This window comes from Tachypleus tridentatus, chromosome 10 (genome assembly GCF_004210375.1).
Source record: "Tachypleus tridentatus isolate NWPU-2018 chromosome 10, ASM421037v1, whole genome shotgun sequence".
Lineage (NCBI taxonomy): Eukaryota > Metazoa > Arthropoda > Merostomata > Xiphosura > Limulidae > Tachypleus > Tachypleus tridentatus.
In genome coordinates, this window is record NC_134834.1 from 136633732 (window position 1) to 136658093 (window position 24362).

The 24362-nt window shown below is 33.1% G+C and overlaps 1 protein-coding gene across 9 annotated transcripts in view; it reads right to left on the reverse strand.

The window, feature by feature from the left end:
• Positions 1 to 24362, reverse strand: part of LOC143230415 (microtubule-actin cross-linking factor 1-like) — a 244375-nt gene that overhangs the window by 30143 nt on the left and 189870 nt on the right. For 8 of the 9 annotated variants that reach the window (XM_076463938.1, XM_076463936.1, XM_076463937.1 and 5 more), the window contains 24 exons: positions 24266 to 24349; positions 23406 to 24044; positions 22918 to 23118; positions 21630 to 22088; positions 20405 to 20606; positions 19750 to 19875; positions 18064 to 18296; positions 17731 to 17860; positions 16407 to 16594; positions 15814 to 16137; positions 15178 to 15340; positions 14332 to 14498; positions 13754 to 13923; positions 13295 to 13454; positions 12832 to 12982; positions 12321 to 12478; positions 11744 to 11959; positions 11018 to 11131; positions 10395 to 10508; positions 9903 to 10115; positions 9045 to 9206; positions 6247 to 6417; positions 5788 to 6114; positions 5165 to 5491 (listed from right to left, as the gene is read on the reverse strand). In XM_076463938.1, the coding sequence (XP_076320053.1) occupies positions 5165 to 5491; positions 5788 to 6114; positions 6247 to 6417; positions 9045 to 9206; positions 9903 to 10115; positions 10395 to 10508; positions 11018 to 11131; positions 11744 to 11959; positions 12321 to 12478; positions 12832 to 12982; positions 13295 to 13454; positions 13754 to 13923; positions 14332 to 14498; positions 15178 to 15340; positions 15814 to 16137; positions 16407 to 16594; positions 17731 to 17860; positions 18064 to 18296; positions 19750 to 19875; positions 20405 to 20606; positions 21630 to 22088; positions 22918 to 23118; positions 23406 to 24044; positions 24266 to 24349 (5199 nt within the window). The remainder of the gene's footprint in view (positions 1 to 5164; positions 5492 to 5787; positions 6115 to 6246; positions 6418 to 9044; positions 9207 to 9902; positions 10116 to 10394; positions 10509 to 11017; positions 11132 to 11743; positions 11960 to 12320; positions 12479 to 12831; positions 12983 to 13294; positions 13455 to 13753; positions 13924 to 14331; positions 14499 to 15177; positions 15341 to 15813; positions 16138 to 16406; positions 16595 to 17730; positions 17861 to 18063; positions 18297 to 19749; positions 19876 to 20404; positions 20607 to 21629; positions 22089 to 22917; positions 23119 to 23405; positions 24045 to 24265; positions 24350 to 24362) is intronic. The other variant, XM_076463932.1, reaches the window with a different exon arrangement.

Consider the following 24362-nt stretch of genomic DNA (forward strand, 5'->3'; position numbering starts at 1 on the left):
TTTAAAATGGTGCCGTAATTGAGAGTCATAACGACGGCAAGAAAGTAAAATGTGGCTTATTGTGACCTGTTGTGTCTGTTACACAGACTACACATTGGTGCATCAGTTCCAGATAAAAGAAAACGATGAGTTAAAAAACTGTGACCAAAGCGTAGTCTAATTAGAACAACTTTCTCTTTCCCATCCTTATGGAAGCAAGATGGCCAAAGTCCAATACAAGGTTTTATTTGGAAAAGCTTGTTTTCTCGCTGCTCACGCCATGTCGACTGCCAGCAGGCACAGAGCCAAGCCTTGAATACAAGACCATAGTCCATGTGTGGAACAGGCACAGTGGTGATAGTGACAGAACAGATAGATTTAGCTGTGGTGTTGGCAAGCTTGTTCCTGCAAATACCAACTGGATAGAAGTAGATGTTAAAGAGATATGGGCCAGTCGGTTTTAAATATTGGCGAGAACAGGGTGTGAACTAACTTGAAATGATTCCAGGGCCAGTAGAGAACTAAGCGAGTCAGTATAAATAGTGCAGTTTGAGTACTGCTTAGCTTCTAACTGATCCAGGGCAAGAAAAACGGCATACAGTTCAGCAGTGAACACAGAAGCTGTAGGGAGGATTCTGCATGCCAACAATGAACCACAACAAACCATGGCAGAGCCCACACAGTCACCTGATTTCGGAACCATCTGTATAAATAGAAGTGGAACGATGGTTCAAAAGATGTTCAGCAAACAGCAGACAGTACTTCCAATCAGGAGTGTCCATTTTTCTCAGATGACTTAAAGGTAGGTCACATTTGGGGACTGTAAAAAGCCATGGTGGGATGGGCTGACCAGTGGATACAGCAATGTTATCCAAGGACAGACCCAATTCATCCAACTGCGCCTGGATACGAAGGCCAAAAGGAGCAATGGCAGATCGTCTATACTGAAAAAGTATGGCCCACTGAGTAAGGAAAACACAACCCCAGGTAGGATGCATTGGTAAGGAATGAAGTTTTGAAGCATACAGTAAAGACAGTTGAAAACAGCAGAGGTGCAAAGAAGGTTCATGAGACTCTATATATAAGCTCTGAACTGGGGAAGGGCTGAAAGCTCCAGTGCAAAGCCAAAGTCCTTGATGATTAATGGGTTCCATAATCTTTAAGGCTGAGGCTCTGGTAGAGCCACAGACCAGTGATCAATAGTCGAGTTCCGATTGAATAAGAGCACGATATATCTTTAGCATAGAACATTGATCTGCTCCGCAAGTGGTGGAAGAGAGGACACGGAGGATGTTCAGTTTGATCTGTAGCTGCTTGATGTGTGGTATAAAGGTCAGCTTACATTCAAAGATAAGCCCAAGAACTTTGTCTCAGGGACCACAGGCAGTACAACTTCACCAATAAGGAGTTCAGGATTACAGTGAATACCCCATTGGTGGCAAAAAATGCATGCAAGCGGTTTTAGAGAGAGAGAAGTTAAAGCTGTTTGCTGTGGTCCACTTCAGTAAACAATTGAGGGCAGTCTGTAGCTGCCACTCAATATACCTCATGTTCAATAACTGACGTGTGATGTGAAAGTTGTCGACACAGAGTCCGTTTGCAACAGTGAGTGAAAGTTGTTCAGTGATGGCATTAATCTTTATACTGAAAAACCCATCTCTTGGATTCCCCTCTCCATTAAAAAATTGTTAATAAAAATGGGCAAATGGCCACATAACCCATATATATGGAGGTCTTGCAAAATGTCATACCTCCACGTTGTATCATAAGCCTTCTCAATTGCAAAGAATACTGATACAAGATGTTGTCGTTTGAGAAAGGCTTCTGTAATTGACGTTTCAAGTTGAATCAGGTGGTGCACGGAGGAATGCTGTCATAGGAACCCAAACTGGGTGAGCAAGAGGAAGTTGTTTGATTCGAGGAACCAAACAAGAGGAGCATTAACCGTCTTCTCTAAGGTCTTGCAGAGACAGCTCATCAAAGCAATTGGTCGATAGATAGATGGAATTTTGGAATCCTTCCCAGACTAAGAAAAAGGTAGGACGAATAGCCTGGCACCAGGCATCAGGAAAAACACTCTCCTGCCAGATCTGGTTAAAAACAATTAGAAAAATAGTAAGAGAAGCAAAAGATAGATGATGCAGCATTTCATAGTGTAAATCATCAGGTCCAACTGATGTACTGTCAGACTAATGAAGGGCCCATTTGAGTTCTGCCAGTGTAATGGGACGATTATGGACATAGAGACAATCAGCTCGAAAGAAAAGAGGTGATCGCTCTGCCCGAGTCTTGATGACTAAGAGGTATCATCTACTTCCTGGCCATCAGAGAGCAAGATCGAAGAGGGACAGAAATATTTTGTCCACTTGTCCCATATGACTTTGGAACTGGTGGTAGAAGATACACCGGTTGTGAACTTAATCCAAGATTCCTTTTGGCTGTAACATCTTACTCTCCGAGCATGTGCACAAGCCTGCTGGAAAGAGATGCAGTTTGAGACTGTGGGATATCTACGAAATGTATCCCAGGCCCGTTTTTGAGCCTTCCATGACATATGGCAGGCAGGATTCCACCACACATGAAGATATCGTGGAAAACGTATGTAGGGTAGAAATACATTGTACAGAACAGTCAGTTACTGCTGCATCACAGTTGTCAATTAATAGCTAACAGACAATGGCAGGATCAAGTTCTGCAAGAGCAGTGAAAGAGAGCCAGTTTGCTTGATAAAGCTTCCACAGGGGCACGTGGGTCGAGTGACATCGACCATGGCCAGTCTCTCTCAAAATTACAGGAAAATGATCACTGCCTTGTGGATTATTGTCAACCCTCCATGTAAAATGGAAGACTAGTGAAGGGGAGCAAACTGAGAGATCAACAATAGTAAAGGACTGACTAGCTGCATGAAAATAAGTTGAAGAACCAGTATTGAAAAGAGAAAGTTTGTTATCAGATTGTGTACGCTCTATGGAGCAACCCTTCCTATCAATATTAGCACTTTGCCAGAGGGGATGATGTCCATTAATGTCCCACAGGAGTAAAAAGGGAGATGACAACTGTTCAACGAGAACATCAAGGTCTGATTGATCATAGATCTCTCCTGGCAACAGGTAGAGAGAACAAACAGTGATAGGACAGCCCGAGGAAACATGGATGGCTAGGACCTCCAAAGTTGTGTAGTGGCAAAGACAGGGTGGGCACATGGTGATCAATAAACAGTGCCATCACTCCATGCACTCGTCCATCACACAGCCTGTCATTTCTGTACAAAGAAAACTGCCAAAAGATGCCTGTATCAGCAGGTTTCAGAAATGTTTCCTGTAAGGAAAGACATACAGGATGGTAGGAAGCAACCAGTGTTTTGATGTCATCCAGATTAGAACGTAAACCTTGATAGTTCCATCATGTCATGATGATCATTTATATTTATGTGTAGGCGAATTGGGTGAAGAGCCCTTTTGTTTAAGACCACGTCATTTTTCTTTATTGTTTTTATTCGGGGAAGATCTGTTGACCTCAATGGATCATGCCCTGGGTTGATTGGGCAGGTCTTTGCTGTTGGAAGATAATTCCAGAAACTGAAGACATGAACAAATGATCATTTTGTATCTTGGAGTGGGAGGAGATGTACCTGAGGAAATGCCTGTACCCAGAACCAAAGGAAGCAGATCTTGGGATTTCCTGAAATGTATGTTAGAAACAGAGATGGGTGTTGAAGTTGATTCATCAACTTTTTTAACCATGGGGTTCAAAAGTCTTTTCATTTGGTTTGAGAATGATTCTTTTGGAGGCACGGTAGTAGTGGAATGAAGTGCAGTAGCATATGTCTGAGATAGAGTGGAGGACAGCAACTTTCAAGCCTCATGGTAAGTAGAGTTATGAATAGTTTTCAAATGCTGCACCTCTTTTATTTCCAATAATTTAGGGCAGAAACGAAAGTAGGACCAGTGAGGGCCATTGCAATTGATGCAATGAGGGTCCATTTCACTCTCATAGACATTGTGGTCCTTGCCCCTGCAATAAGCACACGTCAAGGAACCCGACATGATGTCTTAGAGTGATCGAACCCCTAACACTTGAAACATCCGAGAGGGTTTAAAATGTATAGCCATACTCTGTAATTACGATTACCTGCCTTAATGGTGGCATGTGGATGTGGTGATGTAAATGTCAGAATGAGGACACTGGTTGGTACTGTAATTCCATCTTTGTGAGTGAAGATATGCCTCACTGCAGAAACTCCTTGGGTGGAGAAACCAGTGAGAATCTCTGACTCGGGGATGTTCTTCAAATCCCTCTCACGATTGTTCCTCATGACGAATTCAAAGTAGCATGAGGTGTAACCTCAATAGGTATATCTCTAATAGCCTTTGAATGCAAGAGGAGTTCACTGTGTCGAGATGTGGATGTTTCTACCAATATGTCACCAGATCAAAGCTTCTTTACTGACTTTGGAAAGCCAGCAAGTCCATCTAGTCCCTTCTGATTGAAAAAGGGAAACATTTGCCCTAGAGAGAATGTAGCATAAGAGAATGAGGTACAACATGTGTTACAGATGTTGATGACTGCTGCTCAGAATCTTCAAAATGTGGTCGTTTACCTATGGACTGTTTTTCACTAGTTTTTATTTGGAGGATCCTTAAGAAAGAAAGAATGTTTCAGTGCCCACTGACCACACTCACCATGGAGCCCTATGAGGGAATGCACTACAATGCCAAACAAGGACACTGCAGCAATGCCAAGGTTTCGAGAGCACTATACTCAAATACCAGCATCAGATACAATGTCCACAACATCTCTTAAGAACATCCAACATTGGTACTTGGTTAAGCCCAAGTGGACCAGCCCATTGACCCTAGGGGGAGCCACCTCATGGCTGCCCATATACAGGAATTCAAGACCATGGTGTGTCACCACGCATGGCAAACATGTGCATGGATGTTTAGATCCCAGAGGATGTAACCTGAAAGAATAGAACCTTCCTTGGGAGGTCCTGTCACCAAGTACAGGAATCCACACCGAGGGGTTCTCTACACACAAACACACAGAGATATATGTTTAATGACAGGAAACTATATTTGTCACATGAATCTCTGTAGAAATTTATTTTGCATATTATATTAGAGAAATTGCCTGTTTTGAAGTTGTACCAAACAGATAATTTTTTTTATACAATTTTACTCACTGTTAGTTCATCTATCTGTTCCTGAAGCTTGTCCACATACACAGAAAGAATCTGGTAGCGAGAAAGCTTGTTATCCACCTCTTGTAACCAGGTCAGTAGCTTTTCACAGTTAATCAAGAAGGATCCCATACCTTCCAGAGCCTGGATCAGCATTCTTCCAATGCTTTCACTATCCTCCCTCACTTTGACATACCGATAATTTGTATCCTGGAACTTTTCACGAATTGTATATGCTTCTTCTTCACTAACAAGAGTTACAAGGGTTTCACCAACATCATTTAGCTCGTCAAACAAGGTTTTCTGGTTGATGATGTCTTCATGGAGTTCCTATTTAAAACAACTAATTATATCACTGTTCATAATAATTAGATTAAGATCATTGTTTTGTTGCAGCTATATATCAAAAATTAAAACATTATTTTTATTTCAAAAGCAAACATCTTGTGAACTGAGAGATTACATTCCAAATAACAGTTCTTTTCTGTTACTGAATTTTATTGTTTTAACTGATACCTCGATTACTACTTATACATTTGAAATTTTAATCTTTCACACTATTTTTTCAACATCTTTTGCATTCAATATCTGCATGTTAACAAATATTAAATCCAGTTAGTTCCTACCTTGTGCTCTGTTATCTGCTTACGGATTTTGTCTTGATCAATTGGGATTGTTGTCATGATAACTAGTCTTTTTTCTACTCGTTCTAGCCACACCAACAGTGGACCTATTTTGTCCTGAAAGTCTTGGGCAACTGGGATAGTCTTTTCAAGAACTTCCATGCGTTCTCTGGCTTCAGTGATAAGAATGTTAAACCTCTCTGTCAAGTAATTAAGCTGGACTGTGATCTGTTTTTGTTCAGTGAGCTCCAGATTCTGCATGATTTCTGTTCCCATATCACTAAGTGAAGTCATGCTGTTTTGTCGGTCAAGAAGCAACTTCCTCAAGAACTATAAAAAAATTTATGAAATATTTTACAGTTGCTTTATCATGATCACCTTAATTACCTACCATGTTTGTAATTCTCCTACTTTACCATTTTACTAAATATCCATAACTTAAAAGACAAATTAATGAATTACCTTCTGTTCTTGTAACTGAGCTTTCACAACTTTGTAGTCTGCTGATGGAGCTCTCTGATTGGATATCATTTCCTCTGTATCTTGTAGCCACTTCTGGACTCCTTCAAGAGCTTCCTGAAACTTCCCTGATTGAAGCAAGGTCAAGTCCAGTAATCTCTCACGATCATTCAACTATTTAAAAAAAAGTTTACTCATTTCTTTCTCCAAAATTTGGTGAATATTTTAAATTCACGAGTGTGTTTAATTATAGCAAAACCACATCAAGCTATCTGCTGAGCCCACTGAGGGGAATCGAACCCCTGATTTTAGCATTGTAAATCTGTAGACTTACAGCTTTACTAGCTTGCTTACAATATCATATTTGAAGTTGGGTGAACGTCTAATGACTGCAGTGTAAGAGGATGTTGGATATATTAGTAGTTCTCTTGAGCTTGATGAACCATTTTATGACACACCTAAGTCTAAGCATGAAATATCAATATCACATTTTACAATAATCCTTTTAAAGAAGATGGAAGCTTGCAACTAGCAAATGACTAGCAAAAAAAAAAAAAAAAAGATTAGGTTGGCCTTTTATACTGGTTAACCACTTTCAATTAACTGATGACTAAACAAAATGGATATTTCAAATAATTTATACAGCAAACTGTTTCCCAATAGAAAATAAAAGTGGTAGAGTGAACACGAACAATAACCAACTTAAGTTATGCAGAATGGTAATATAGAATTAGTTCATTATAGAAGATGAAGAGGATTGATTCATTGTGTGAAATATAAATGTTTCTTTTTTTGCAAAAATGACATTTTAAGTACATTTCATTTGGTGAATTTTCTATTTTTAAAATGTGATTTGTGACAAATTATTTTGAATTAAAAGAAAAATAATCAATTGAAGATAATATTTTTAGCCTTCTTATACTAGTGAATATTTTTTTTAATCTTTTCTTAACCTTATAAACACAGATCTTTCTATGGTCATGGGTTAAAAGATGTTATTGTGTTTGTAGACTCCCATTCAAAATTTCATTGAACTACTATTTTATAAATCTATGACAATAAGTTTGGTAGCAAACTGTAGATTATAATTCAAATTTAGTATTATGTATTAGCTATTTTTTAATTTAAAGTAAATATAAAAAAAAAAAGATTTTGTCTGTCATTTGCTATGTTAAATGCACCTTAGTTCAAATTTGATACTTATGATGTCCGAATACAAAATCTATAGTTTCTTACAAGTCAGGTACTCTAGCTTTTCTGTTTTCTGATATATTAATATATTTATTAAATCAATCAAGGTAGCTCTCTGCTCATCTAATCCATTTTTGAAAGTACTTTCTTATGTACGCTTACTTTGCCCAATGATGTGTGTATAACCAATCAAAAGCTCAGAATGCGCCACTAATGGTTTTCCAAACTTCTGCTAAGTATTTGCATGACAAACTCTTTCTTTACATGCTAGATTGCAAGCAGTAAGGTAAGACATTATTGAGCTTGAAAACTGATATTTTTAAAATTTAATATCACAACTTAGTTATTAAATTTGATACCTTACAGTGGAATTCTGAGGTACTGCTATTGTTATATTCTGTTATTTCAAAATGCATATATAAATTATTTTGTTATACGTCTTCCACATGTGAAATTCGATAAGGTTTACCAACTTATGGTAAGCAGCAAAAGAGTACAAAATTCACAACTGGAAGACATAAAACAGTATGTAGTTATCTAAAACAGCTATTTTTTAAAAAAAACATAATGAATTAAAAACTTTTTTGTAAATAGCAATAAAGTATATACTTATAAAGTGTATTGTAACTCAAAAATGTGTGTATTTTACAAATAGTTCAGTTCTACCAGAACACAGCCAAGACAAGTCACTTTGTGAAGTCTATAGGTCCGTTTTATATTTTTGGATATGGTAGCATGAGTGCACATGCACCACATCATTACAACTTCTATATTGTTAGCCAAGCATGACTGGAAAGTCAGTATACTAAAAATAATAAATATTTATAAATGTATATAAGATTTATTAATCTATTTAAACTAAACATATACGTTTTTGTGTTATAATCTGTAGTCATTCTAGAATGAAAAAGGCATAATTTACATATATTTCCTAATTTTTACGGTAGTTAAAAGGTCAGTCAAATCAACCAAACCCACACAGAAATGCAATGGTTCATAGAACAAATAAAATATAGTTGTTTTTGTTGTTTTTTTTAAATAAAGTTTGATAGTTATTTAGAGGTTATAAAGATTTTGAATATGAAATTTGAAAGGTTTCTGATGTACAAAAGTATTTTTATTATTAAAATAAATATTATTTTGCACATTGGATAGTCAACATTCAAAAGGAAAAAATGCAGGAGAAAAATCATTACTTAAAAATCTTAAGACTTGATACTAAAATCTGATATTTTGTATATAAAAGTCTAGTAATGTTTACTGATAATACATACACTTTTGTGAAGATATGTTTAGTGTATCAAAAGTTATAGCATGAAAATTACAACAAGCACAAAATGCTTACAAAGTCAGTCCCTGAGACCAAGTCCATTGCGAGAAAGTTAAGGTAGGCACTATTAAATTGAAATTAGGTAGTTCACCAAAAATATAGAATGTGTAGTTTGTAAATTATCTTTACATGGCTTTACCAAAAAACGAAATATTTTGCACAAGCAGCAATATAAATTATAAAAGAACTTTTACTATGAAGTATAATTGTATGACATTCATTAAATTAAATCAACTAGACAGTACACTGCAAAAATAAAACTATGTGGTTGTGTACATACCCTCTCTTTCAAGTTGTTCCACTTCTCATTCAGAGTCTCCATATCCTGCTCCAGTTTAGTAGTATCAACACCAGGCATAGCTGACTGAACTAGACCTTGACCCAGCTTGTTAACATCTGTTATCTGCTTACTCAAGGGCTCAATATGGGTTCTGCGAAAAATCTGTAAAGCAAACAATCTCTTAAGAATGAATTCTGGATGAAGCAGCAACTTCAAAAATTAGATTTTTTTTCCCTTTTTGAACTATGTGGTGCTTTACCAGTGTACAAACATAAGTTCATATAAAGTACTGTAACTAAGAAAATAATAGAATTTTATACTAACTTTGAATACAATAACTTTTTTACAAAAGCAATTCAAACAAGTGTCACCATCAAAATTCATGCACAAATTGTTAATCTAAATGGCACTCTTAAGTTTTAATGAAGAGTTTGACAGAAATTCAAACAGTTCAAGACATAAACGTTTTCTGCTACTACTGTTACAATGTTTTGTGCCAAACTATATGGTAATGTAAGATTAACTGACAGAAAAAGATAGAGATAATTAACTCATTAATCCAGATCATACAAAAGAAATTTTAAGTGCATATTTCTGGCCCCCCAGTGACTCAGCGGTATGTCTGCAGACTTGCAATGCTAAAAATCGGGTTTCGATACCCGTGGTAGTCAGAGCACATATAGCCCATTGTGTAGCTTTGTGCTTAATTCAAAACAACAACAGCAGCATTTTTCTGCTTTAAAATTTTTTCCAAATGATTCATAAAATATTTTAAATTACGAAAAATCAAAAACTGATGATGCACAAGTAAAAACATTCATTTTAATGGATATCTATATACAAATGACACACACTAACCTTAAATTCTTCCTGCAATGATCTTATTGTTTCAACTTCCCCACTTATGATTTTGAAATTTTTTTCTTCTTTGATAGCTTTATCTAGTTCAGTCATTGTATCACTATAGTCTTCATAGAAACGTTCTAACTGAGCAAGACTGCTCTCCAAGATGGTGTAACGCACTTTGGCTTGTTCTTCTGTCCGAGAAAACTGTTGACGTATGTTTTCAAGCTGAAGGTAAAATATTAATTACTTAAAGTACAGAGAACAGCCACACATACTATGACCATTATCAGTTGAATTATTATAACAGAGAAGAGAATGGGATCAGTTTAGTTGAACATTTAAGTAGCATAAAAACTAAAACATTATTAGAAGTAAACATTATTACTTCTAATAAAACAATTTAAATATCTCTGTGAAATAATAAATAGTATCTTCTTTGTATTAGAGCAGTCCTTTTTTTTAATAAATGGAACTAACCCTACCATCACTGTCATAAGCCCTTACTTTTTCTCTGCAAGCTATTATATCTGTAACGTAACCCTGATGAATTAAGTTTTCTCCCTGTTGACATACATCTTCAATATCATCGTTCACCTTTTCCAAGAGTCCCATATAGTCCTGAAAATGTAATTACGTAATAGCCATAAGAATAATGCATAAATATGTTAAAGTACATTTCTGTCACTAACAAATATTATCATTTGTACTTAAGAAAACGTTTTCTAGCTTATATGAAATTATTTTTTAATAATACTTTTTCTTTCTTAGAATCATCATAGTTTACATAAACAAAAAATATGATGTGTGTAACACATCTATTTTATCTATTATTTAATAAGAATAACCCAACATTAATGTATAGTTTCGTGCTAGGCCAGGTTATCAGACTCATGAAAATATTATAAACAAATTATAAGCATCATGAAACCTTTTTGAAACTTAACAATGATACATTCTACTTATAACTTAGTAGAAGAGTTAGTACAATACAAAGTAAAATTCTCATCATCAACAAATTCTAGTCCTAGAATATTACATGAAATCTTAGAAATTTCTCTGATAGCCAATAACTGACTACTATAAAGTTTTGCACTTATTGAGAACAGTAATTAGTGGGTATTTTTCACCTTAATTCCCACAATTTGAGTTTGAACAGTTGTGATGACTCGAGCAACAGGAGCCATGTTATCTAATTCTTCTTCTACAGACCTCAAATCCTGATGAACCTTCTTCTCTTTATTCTATTTTGAATGAAAAATATCTCACAATAGTGACAAAAAAAGGTTTAGTTAACCTAAGTAGACATATGCATTATTGGCTTATCTTATCAAGTCATCAGTTTGGAGACACAAGGATGACCAGACTTAGTTGGCATACAGAATAATGGTTTACTTTTAGTAGATCAATAGGTAACTGATTCACTTTGCTAGGTGTGTATAAGATTCATTCACAAAATAGTGGACATACAATATATCTCAATGCCTCTTAATAGATGTATATATGATTTATTCATTAGTTGGTATAAATACATTGATAGCCAAAAATACAATAAAGCACACATTTTCCTTAATACTTAAACTCAAATATACCATTAAATTTATTTAAAGTTTCTACAAATAATATTTTCCTGTTTGTATTAATTAAGAAATCACTGACATTACAATTTCAGTTGTTTTTCAACCTTTGGTTTTGTATCTACTATACTTGTGTCTATCACATTGAGATCTATCTGATTAGAAACTTAAAATTATCTAAAACATTCAAAACAAATATATAATTATTAGTTTTGTTTGTTCCTACAGCATCAATAGAATATTAAAAAAAAAGGGAGTTAAACAGTTTCATTAACTAACCATAAAATCTAAAAGAACATTTGTAGCAAACTCCAGTTGAGCACATCGATCTTCTAGAGTCTTAATCAGATGCTTGTGACGATCCTCTAGTGTGGTAACTTCCTCAGATATGTGATCAATGTCAGAGTCTGGACTAGCATTAGATAACAACTGGTTAGCAGAATCTCGAACTTGGTCAAACTGATGATGAAGGTCATTTGCTTCTTCTAGGAGAACCTTCCCAAAATAGACAATTCAATTAAGTTTAATAATATGAAAAAAAAATCCTAAAATTGTAAATCTTTATATTTTCTAAATAAGTGATTTAATGAACACTAAACCATGTTTTTATTCTATTAAAAAAAACTATACATTTCCAAAAATTAAATCACTATATTATGAAGCTAATAAGAATACTTCATCACTTTAATCTGTCTTAAGTCACATAATACCTTTTTTTCTTTATTTTAGTGAAAGAAATACTGAATACCTTTACAGGAATAAAAGTGAAACACATTTAAAAAAAAGTAAATTATATACTATCAACATTTTCTACAATACATCACCCTTCATATGTGTGTGTATATATCTGTTTTACCTTTAACCTGTCTAACAATACAACATCACTAAGACCTTCGAGTGATGTCATCTTATCTTCAAGTCGTTGTAAAGTATGTTGTACATCTCGGGTAGTGTCATAATATGTAATCAATAATCGAGAAATATTATCCATTGCTTGAGCTCGTTCTAATACACCTGAAATAAAGATAAACAACATGAAAATGAGTAACTTGCCAACATTACTGTATATTAATAACATTTACTATCAATGATTTATTTTGTTGAATTATATTCTTTGATGATCATATTTACATAAATTCTTGTTACTGTTTATTCAACACTTATATCAAAAATGTTTTATCTAAAATATTACTTTGAAACATAAACTGCTTTACTAAAAATTTTTTTACACTTAACACTTAGTATGACTTGTGGTTATTTTCAAAGTGACTCTACTAGATTTATATTACACATCCATGGCTTGCAATTACACCAATATAAACTGCTCATTGTACTTTAGTATGCTGACTCAATTAATATCAAGATACCTTGATTCAATCTATCCCAGTGTTCTTTCAGTTCATTTAACTGCTGTTGCACATCTTGTTGGTCCACATCTGTTTGATCTAGTAATACCTCTCCAAAGTTACAGATGTTGTCAAATTCTTGGCTGTGACGTGACAATTCATTCTTAAATGCCTGTAAGAATAAGATTATTTTTAGTTTCTAGAAAGAGTTTGTCAAACTAGAATTTCATTTTTTATTTTTCGATTTAACTTCTACTTTTTATCTTCTATTCGTACAAGTTCTCAATTAAAATAATGCTTTAATTAGAACCAATTTAACAAAATTTAACTTTAGTACCTTAAAAACATAAGTAATAACAGTCAACAATACACAAGTAAAGTTTTTGTGGCAGTTACATATGAGATTACTTTTTCATACATTTAAAAATAAATATGACATTCAAACAGTTGAAGAAGGACCAGTAACAGATTTTATCTAAAGTACCTGAATATCTTTGACTTGCTTGTCAAGTTCTGTTCTCTGGAAACTAATTGGTTGAAGTGAGTCCAATTTCCTTTCACACTCTTCTAACCAAGGTATAAATTCAGCAAGTGCTGAATGAAACCGGCGGCTGGTGTCAGCACATCTCTGTAACCGGTTTTGCCTAAAACCAGAACACACAACTCAAGGAGGTGTCAAAAAGCCTAATTTACTTTTTTTGCTACTATTTTTAACAAATTTCTCAAAAACAGAAAACTATTGCAAATTACTTGTTGAAACCAATTTTATATTCAAACTTGTAATATCTATCAAATGTTTTAAACCTGTACAAGAATATCAAAAGTATTTGGTATAAAATTATAAGTTATTTTTATGTCTGTTGTGGATACAAAAAAAAGTGAGTTTTTTGTCAAAAATTTTACTTATATAGATGGTTCATAATTAAAACTGGAAATAAGTTACCTATCATGAGCATCTTTACGGATTGTGTCCCACTGTATTTTGATGGTATCCAGTTTGTTCTTTAGCTGAAGAGCTTCTGTCTTATTGGTTATTTTGTTAACCACATCATTTCCCTTACTTAGCAAAATGTGGACTTCATGTTCTTTATCTAAAACATCTCTGTATAATGGCTATGTATGGGAAATATTAGAGATTTTAAAAATTTTGAAAAATTCAATTTCAATACATGCAACTGTAGAGTTTTAATACAAGTTTACAGAAATGTCAATATAAAAACCTTAACCCTTAAACAGCGGGAATGTTGTAAGTAGCTGCATCACTTGATAATGGCTGCCGTTTAAGGGTTAATAAATATTACATGTTTTAGGTTTTAAATCCATGAGGTAACAATATTACTTTAAAGTAAAAAAGCTGAATTTCAATGCAAGAATATATAATGTCCAGGTATGTAGATGACTTTTATTTCTCAACAACTGAAAATAATTTTCAATAGAACATTCAGCTATGAAATTAATTAAAACTAAAATTGTATGTTATTATAAAATATATTGCATTTATTTTACTGTGCTACACCTTACTTGAAAATCCTTCAATTGTTCAGTCAAGATGTCACGATCAGCAGAAATGTTAAGGGTTTTAGACAAATTGTCCTGCATCTTATCCAGCCAGATCTTGATGTTTTCACAAGAGGAATAGAACTCCTGATCTTCTTTCTGAGATGACTCAAGCTCAGCCTTTCTGTTGTCTGCAAAATGAACAACAGATAAGAACTTCCCCAACACCAGACAGACAATATAGAAAAAAGTAACAAATATCAAATTTTCAGCTTTAAAGATGTAAAACAGAATTGTGAATATATATTTATAATATAAGCAAAGTTTTATAAAATACAAACACAGGAAAAAAACAAACTTTAAGCCATCTACAATCAGAACATAAAGATATTATATTTCACTAATCTACAAATTCAAACAGGAAAACCAATTTTTCAGTCTACAGATACAAACATTGTAGTATCAGCTGTTCATAAAAACAAGTAGACGGATCTTCTGTGAGTGGAGGATTACAAATCTAGTAAAGATATGCATATATGAATCAAACCTTAACATCAGTTAAAGTAAACAGCTTATCTATCTCAATGACATTTAAGAAGTATTAATTATCAAGTCTACAAACACAAAGCAGAAGGCTTAAATTCTTATAATCTACAAACACAAAATAAACCTTTGCTACTTTAAAATGTTATTTTGGTTAAATAATAATGCATTTTTTAGTGAAATATGAATACAACCTGTATAATAATTTAGTAGTATTACAAGCATTTACAATTTTAAAACCAAACACTTAATTAGTAGAATTTTTCTGCAACACAGAATGCAGGCAGCCATATCTCTTCTTTTATGACCAAGAATAACATCACTGACCTATTTTCTTAGTGAGATTGAAGAACTGTTTCTGAAGTGTGATAAACTTGGTTTTTATTTCTGTCTTGGAGGTTGTATCACTCAAAATTTCACACAACTCTTCACACACACTTTCAGCTCCTGCAAGATGAGGTCGTTGGCTTTCTAGCTGACCCTCCAAATCCTATGAAAACAGAATTACTACTTCATTAAAATGAAGTAATATGCATTTGACTCAAGAGGTTCTGAGCACCAGTTGTAACATTATTGAATAAATAAATAAAAACACATTCAATTCTGCAAAAGTTTGTTTATACAAATATAATTTTAATTAAGTTATAATATTCTTTTGTTTTTTACTATATAATTTTTTTATCTTACCTGATTTTACATAATGGGATGATCATGTTCTATTACTCAGACAAAGTATGCAAAAAAATTAAATGCATCTAATAATGCTCAAAGATGCTCTGACATTGTGAAAAACATTATTGTTTGTGTTAGAAAAATCATACGCTAATAGACATAACATGAGCAAACGGGCAGTTGATATCCAATACAGTTCACTTATCACAAATATTCTGCCCAAACAAGTCATCAGAGAATAAAACATAAACAGTTAGGAAATGCTTTATATAAGGTAGACTAAACTCTTACATTCAGTGTGTTCAGCTGCTGCACAATGTCATAAGAACTTTCAGACAGCTGATCAAAGTTGTCACCAATATCTTGCAAACAGACGTGCAATCTGTTCAACGTGTCATGAAATTCTTTAGTGACACCACATGCAGCATCCAAACTCTTCTCACGATCAGCAAGCCGTCTAAGCAAGTCTTCCCAAGTTCGGTGGATGGTGTCCATTTGGTCTTGAACTTTAGTACTGGCTGGAGAGGCGGGACCAAGGCTATCAATAACTGCTTGGCCTGAGCTGTCCAAACGATTTAGGAGAGACTGCTGACACCTGAATTCTTCTCTCATAACCTGATTAAGCATATCAAATAAACAATCACACAAATACAGGTAGTTTTTATATAAAAATAATTAATGTAGGAAAAAGCAACTATTAAGATATATTCCAGTAAAAGGTTTATACCAAAACTCATTAAGAACTGACAGTTAATCATAATTCTACATTTGCATTTACTAATACAACATAACTTTGATTGAAGTTTTTAAAAAGTTAATTAATCGTTGTTAATAAAATGATGAACCATATGACTAACAAAAAACTGCAAGTAACGTAACAATACCTGAACTTGTTGCATCTGAGAGGTAACCATACGTGGTTCAGAAGCAATTGGCCCTAGTACCTGCAACATCTTGTCTTTCTGAATCAGCCAATTAGTCACTATGTCATGAGTATCCTGGAAATCTTTAAATCCCTGAAGCAAGTCTAGTTGTTGTTTGGTGACCTCTATTAGTTCTGACCAGCGGGAAACTAAAAGAATGAACATTAGAAAATGTATTTAAATGTACAAATAAATATAACATGATCAATAAATATATTGGAGACCTAAATAAATTTTGATATTAATTTATAATGTTATAACTATTTAATTCCACTTTAATTTAGTAGTTCCTCAGCTGATTTTAAATACCAGTTAATTAATGTGTTTTGAATAAAGGACCTTTAGCATATTTTTAACCTTTTACAACTTAGTCTTAAAGTTTTAAAGAAAATCTTCTGCTTGTTTATTTTACTAAGTAATTATTTTAGTAACTCATTTTTGCTTTATGAAATTTTCTGTTGGTTATTTGAAACTAACAATGTCTTAAATATAATTTTGCTCTGGCATGGGTTTAAAGTTTAGCTGTTTGAAACAGATGTATATTACATCTAAAACAAGTACTGAAGTAAACTGCACATTAAAATAAGACATAGTAAGGTCAATACTACCTATTTGTAATTATTTTAACATTATATCACAGACTTTACTGTAAGACTCATTTCAAAGTAGGCTAAATTATGATGGCATTAGTCCTGTGGCTAGTTGTTGCTGCTGAAAAATTTATATGCTTGTTGGATTGAATGAGAGAAAAACAGACATGACTGGTGAAAATGCTGCATATAAAATTCTTCTGAGACAATTAACAGTTATTATTTTGTGAAATGAAGACGAAAATACAGATTTATTGATTAATTTCAAGTAAAAGATCTATTATAAAACAAATGTGTGAAACCTGGCAATCAGGTCAATTTATTATGGGTATATTGCATAACTATTGAAATTAAATTCATTAATCAACAAATCAAATTTAGATTTGAAAACATTTAATGGTTGTTATATTTTATGGTTCCAAATATGTTTCACATATGGTGATGTTTATAAGTTTTCATTTTTAACACATAAAAATAGAGATATGACAAAATACTAACCCCAGCTGAAAAGTGTTGAACAATAAATTATCAGCAGGTTTTAAACATTATTTATTTTAAGAGTTTTAAACATTAGTTAGTTAGCTTATTTCAAATAGTAGTTCTTCAGCAATACAAATGCTATGAAAAAGAATGCCTAAAAACCAAATAGTTGTGACAATTTCAAAATTTAAAAGAAAACCCTGATAAAGGCTCACCCAGTTCATTGATCTGGTTTCTAAGATTATCTGATCCAAGTACATTTGGTTTTTTCCTGAGAAGATCTTGAGTTTGTGCTTTCACTCTGTCCATGTCTGGTTGCTTTTCCTGAACTTCTTCCTGGATTGTCTAGAACAGTGAAAAAAAAAAAAAGTTTGGTTTGGTTCAACAACAGGACATATCACTAAACTATACTCTATTTTTAAACCTAGTTTTCAATTAATGACCTAATCATTCTTTTTAAACATACTGCTATTGCTGTGGAAGCAATATTTTTGAAAATATTATTTACGTTTTTGCTCTACAAAGAAATAAATAAGAGCCACTTTTACCTTTAGCAGCAGCAGTTGTTTTTCAGCTTGCTCTTTATTTTCAGGAAGAGCCTCTTGAGGTAACTGCTTCTCCTTTGCTTTAATAAAAGTCAGGAGAATCCTTATTGTTTCTAAATGCCGCTTCACTTCTTCTGTCAAAGTTTCAATCTCTTGATGACGATCAGACAGCTTTACTCCCAACAAGCTATATCGGTTGTTTATTTCTGACAACTGTTGCTGAACAGGAGACAGGTCTGGGGAGATTAAAATAATCCAGAGAAATAAATTAGCAGTTCCTGTTAAATTTCACAACAGGGGCTTGGTCAAATCATGTGACTTATTTGTATTTATTTAGTCTTTATAGATTTAATACTTCTAGCTTTCAATATAGTTCATGTATCTTCACAAAATTTGGCTGTCTTTCAGTTAACATTACAAGCCTCTCATACATAAAAAATCATATTTTTAGTGAAGTTCTTAATAAGCTAAAATAAAGATTTGTCCACCATGAACATATTGAAAAAATGTTTTCAACAGTCTGTGTGCATGTGATTTTCATGTTAAAATTAAAAATACTTTTCTTCATCTCAAAAATCTAAGCTTTCCTTTATATAATCCCTCAAACCTCCTAAATACATTTAAAATATTTGTTTTTCAGTAGAACTTTATATTTTACCTGTTGTTTTTTTCACCCTATTTCTATATGAGATTAGTTATTTTGATTGACCTTGTAACCACCAATAAAAAAAAATCTAAGTAAATCTAAATCAACCTTTTTTCTTTCTAAAATTACTTCATATTGCAAAAGAAAACTATGTTTGTTTATCATAAGTAGCTTCACGCTCACAATAGGTAGAGAGAACTATTAAGAAATCCTGAATGAGGGAATATGAAAGGTGGGTGTGGCAGGAGGGGTCTGATTTTCTACTTTACAGCTGTGTAAGCAAACAAAATTGAAGACTATACAAATCATGACTTCAAATTTTAACAGGAAACTGCATCTGTTTATCTTAAGTATCTTTAAGCTCACAGCAGAATGCATCTATTTATAATTCAATTTTATTGTTTCATTGCCTTTTGAACCCTATCTACCTACCATTTATGCAATTACGAGTTATATATCATTTAAGAAATGTGCAGCTCAAGTTATGTTATTGAAACACTTATCTCATTTCCTATTTCATAGGATTGGTCAATTTGACTGACTTTATAACCACCAATAAAAAGATCTAAATTAACTTTATAGAATGATATCAAATTGCAACAGAACTAATAACATGTAAAAAATAGACACTAAAACCTTGTGTCATGTACAGTAAAAGATACCCATGGTGATATGGTTGACTGGTGATAAATTTATGAACAAGTAAAAAATAATAGGATTAATATAACTGTTTTTCAAACTGTAATCAGATATGAAAAGCTGTTTTAAAGTTGCTGCTAAATGGAAATGAGGACAGTATATATGAGCAGCATAAGAGCAATATTATATCAGCTATTACTGTACTGAATATGAACATAAGAAGAAACACAGAATAAAGAGTTTGCTGAATTCGGGTGAAAGCTGTGAAAAACAAATATCTTTACATGTTCACAAGTATTAAAGAAATTTCTTTATGAAAAAGAAATCTAACTTGAAAATTCTTTAGAAAATTGAAGTGTAATCATTTAAACTATACAAATGTAAAGTTACAAACAACTGGTTACCTTCCACTCCTCTCAAGTTATCAGCTGAGCTACGTTGACTGCTGAACCCACTTGATACAGTAGACAAAGGACTCTGGATGAACTTAGCATGAGTTGGAGACTGAACATCAGGAGAACGTCGGGTTTCTGAAAATGAATCAAAAAGTGACAAACATTTAACTGGTAACTTTTATTTCACTAAATCTATACCAAAATTGTACTTTAATCATATTAGTATATTAATAATTTTGGTTAAATACTGTTTAGTATTCTATGCAAAGCAAAGCAAGGCTTAGTTAAAGCAACTACAGAGTTTTAGTTTACAATATACCTACAATTATTCAATAATAATGTTAGCAAATATTAACATTAGAATTAATTATTTGAAAGTATGAATCCACAGTCTTACTGCATTCTTTACAATAAGTAACCAATTCTTTAAAGAGTTCATTACATCTCAAGCAAACAGTACTAATAACATTAGCTTACAGCTACCAGTGACATAACTTTACAACTGCAACTGAGCAAAAACTGTTTGTTTTTCTAAAGAAACATTATTTCTCATGAATTGTTATATGAAGCTACTAATTTCTGACTTAGCATTACAATATATACAAGACTATAACAGCAGGCAAAGTGCAGGTTTAAAGCACTGCCACCAAAAGCCTCATACTACCTGTGTACTCACTAGATGGTGATTTCTTTGTTGGGCTGGAAGGAGCAACAGATGGAGAAGAAGCAACCTTCTTTGTGGGACTACCTGCTCGCCGACGAGGACTGTCTCCTTGCTCACCATGGAGTATAGCATCATAAGAATTACCTAGGTCATTAACCTTATCTACAGTTGGTGCATAATCTGTATGTTCCTTAATGAGGAGCTAGCAGGATATCATTAAGAAGTTTCAGTTTAAAATAAGGATCTTCAATCTAATCTACAAGTTCATTATATCTATATATAGAACCTTCACAATCCATAATGAATTTTTTTAATGTTTACCATAGATAGATCAACAGACTTAGCTGTCATTAAGAAAATAATTAAGCCAAAAAGTATTTTATGTGTATACTAAAATTATTACTATTAGTGATATCAAATAAATTTAAATACAGAATAAAAACATTAACTTTACATTTTAGTTAAGAAAAGAACTTTCACAATTTACTATTTTAATAAATAATTATATGATAAGTAGAATGACTAAAAAGTCTCAGTATTCAAACATGTGTTATCAGATAAGTAGCTATAAGATCTACATTCTAATGTAGTTCTAACTAATCAATTGTTATAGTCAGTTAGTGGCAGTTTACTTAATTTTGTGTCTGCATTACTTTTATGACAAAGAAAGGAAAATGTGTGTTATAGAAAATTCTCTTACAAAAATGCAGGAATAACTCAGATAAAATTCAGTTACAAAAAAGATAAACCTTCTGACAAAAAGGAATACATGAGAAAGAGTTTAGCTGTTTGAGTTCAAATACTAAAAGAAAAAGTTTATGCATTTCCTTTTTGTATGTTGTATGTTTACTTTCTTGCCTTATTTTGGTTTGATTAAGAAACACTTTCATAAACCATTTGGTTGACAAAGAAATTTATTAAAAACTAGTGCAAGCAGTGATTTATGAAAACAGAACCATTACCTTAATTTCCTTAAAACAAATGAGTTTATACGTTAGCTATATCAAAATTTTCAACATTTATCTAGGGGCAGTCTTGTCATTATGAAACCTTGGGCAGAATTCGAGTAAATGGGGCCCCATAATAACAAGGAAACTCAGAAGTAGATTAACTGCCATAGCATCAGGGACATTTCCATGTACAAGGTACCACGCAATTGCCCAGTTTGCCCAATAGGTAATACCACCTAAGCATTTATCCCTTACTAGAACAACATGATACTCACCTTGGTTTCTGCAGCCTGTTGCTGAAGAACATTCTGATCTATTGCTACAACATTCAACTCCTCCACACGATTTTCTATATTTGCCAACCACTCCAAGACCTTGGCCCTCAAAGTTTCATAAGCAAATTGTTGTTGGGCACGGGTCTTGCCTGCTCGCTGTTTTTCAGTCAGACTGTCTCCGAGATCCTTCCATTGTTGTTCCAAAGATTTCACCTTATCTTTTGTTGGTGTAGTGTCTGTCACATCTCTTTTAGAGACTAGGTTCTTACCAGTTTTTACTATCTCATCAAAATCATCCTTCTTAGCAGTTCTCTGGTTGATAGCTTCTTCAATTCGAGAAATATACTCCTCAGTACTAAGCTGGATTATTTCTCTGCTCTCAACAGTCTCTGTGATAACTTGAATCCATTCTTCAAAGCGAACAATCATCACTTCAAATGTTTTAACCATGACTACAACCTAAACAAAATTAAAGTATTGTTGAATGCTATGGTATAAGTAAAAATTAGTAGTTCTTTTAATCCTGTTGCAACAGGCAAATACATATTACATTCAAGGATAAACGTGTAACAATACATATGATATTGTTGAGCTTTCTTTACATATACTCACAAAAACTAGTAAGATTCTGTTAAATGTTACAAGTATGTTCTACACAAAGAATGAAATTATTTTAAATAAGTCTTTCTACTGAATATATTTTATTTATTTATTGTAGTTATTTACACTCAAACTCTTCTATACAATTATATTTAGATTTAGGCTCTAACCATTTTGTTCAAAGCTGAGAGTCATTAGTAATTCATCAGACAAAATCCTGTAACATCATTAAAGGGTGGCAATGATGGACTGGAAAAATAAAATTAGTGATATGGAAGGAAAGTCACAGAAAAAACATGACATACTTCCTAATATTTTGATGGCTAATAGTGTTTTAGCATATGCAAGTCTATACTTTGGGAAGTGCAAAAATAACTTAAGAAAAAAATCAATAACTGCATTATTTACAGACAAAATTCCCTAGAGGATGTACCAAAATAAAAGTAGGAAGATTTCTTTTATTTTTTTGTACCAAGTAAATACCATATAATCAGAAAATACCAATTTAAATATTTTGGGATTAAAAATAATTGACATAAGATCAGAAATATATTTTTTATTTCAGTTTTAAAATTTGCTATGCAGGTGTGTATTTTTAAGGTGTACTCTCACTGTAATAGGGTTAAATATATCCAAACTATCCAATGTGTAAAAATATAAACCAATAAACTAAGAAAAATTATCTTGCCTCATCCAACAATTCTCCTCGCTTTCGAGATTTCTCACACAGCTTTTCAAAACGAGTATTGATGTCTTTCATTTTACTCTCAACCTTCTTTGCAAGCCTTTGGTTGGAACTGTCAGTGAGGTCTTTCGCCAAGTTTGTAACAGCACTGATGCTTGGCTTCTGGCTATCTATGTCAGTCTGAAGAACTTTGTGTTCTCTAATCTGAAAGAAAACCAATATAATAAATTACACATTGATTTTTTAATTTACATTTAAATTACAATTTAGAACAGAATACACTAGCTGAACTCTTTCAACCAGAAGCTCACAAAGTTAGATACTTTAAGAATTAGAAACATGAAAAGGTTCAACATTTTCTTCTCTTTATATTTTCTTCTTATAAAAAATAAGACAGGATTGATAGAGCTGTGCTTTCTATAGAATTTTAAACTTAGAATGTAAACAAATGTGCAAATTACAAACTCTACTTAGATAAGCCAGTTACAAACCTGTTCATCCAGTCTCTCTCGAATTAGACTGATGGCCTTGTTCTGAGTACGAAAGGTATTCTCAGTTTCATCTAGCCACTTAAGAAGATGGTCCAGGCCATCCTGGATATCCTGTGATTGTACCAAGGCTGTCTGTAGCTCATTGCACTTTTCACTGATATCGTTACTCAGAGTATAATAGTCATCTTCCAGTGTTTGGAGAGTCTCTTCAATGATCTGTATTTCAGTGAAGCTGACTTCTGTTCCCTCTAGGAATTCTATTAAAAACTTTCCAGACTGTTTAGTATTCTCAATAAGTCGACTTTGACCAACAATGTCCAGGCTGATTGTTTTTATTCTATTTAGCTGGTCATGGATTGCTCGTGGCTCTGCTGCAATGGGTTCATCCAACAGTTTAAAGGAAGACCTACGCACATCCTGGAGCCACACAGTGGCCTTCTCCAAACATTCTACATAGTAACGCTCCTTTTCAATCACCCTTGAAAACTTTTCACTGAGACGGTTAACTCTGTTCAGGAGGTTATGGTATGTAGTGCTAACTTCACTTACTTCAGTCTTTACTTCACTCTCCTTTGGCTCAACATGTGCTCGTCGACGAGGAAGATTGGTTCTAAAGTTGTTCAAAATCTTTAAGTAATCCTGAAAAGAAATATGATAAAATAATGAGCACTCCTAAAATCATAAAATTCTACCTTTTATTGGTTAATAATTATAAGTTTAATTTCCTGGTTTAAATGGAGTACATAACATTTTAGTCATCACCTGAAAATTTTAAGCATATTTACAAATAATGTAATAAATATGTGCAAATGCTTTCAAATGAAGTTAAATAATGTGACAGAAATGAACACATTTCCTACCTTTGATTCATCAATAAACTTCTGGGCAATCATGGTGATAAATCGAAGATCAGCTTGATGGGCAATCACATCATTCATGAAAGTCTATTGAAAAGAC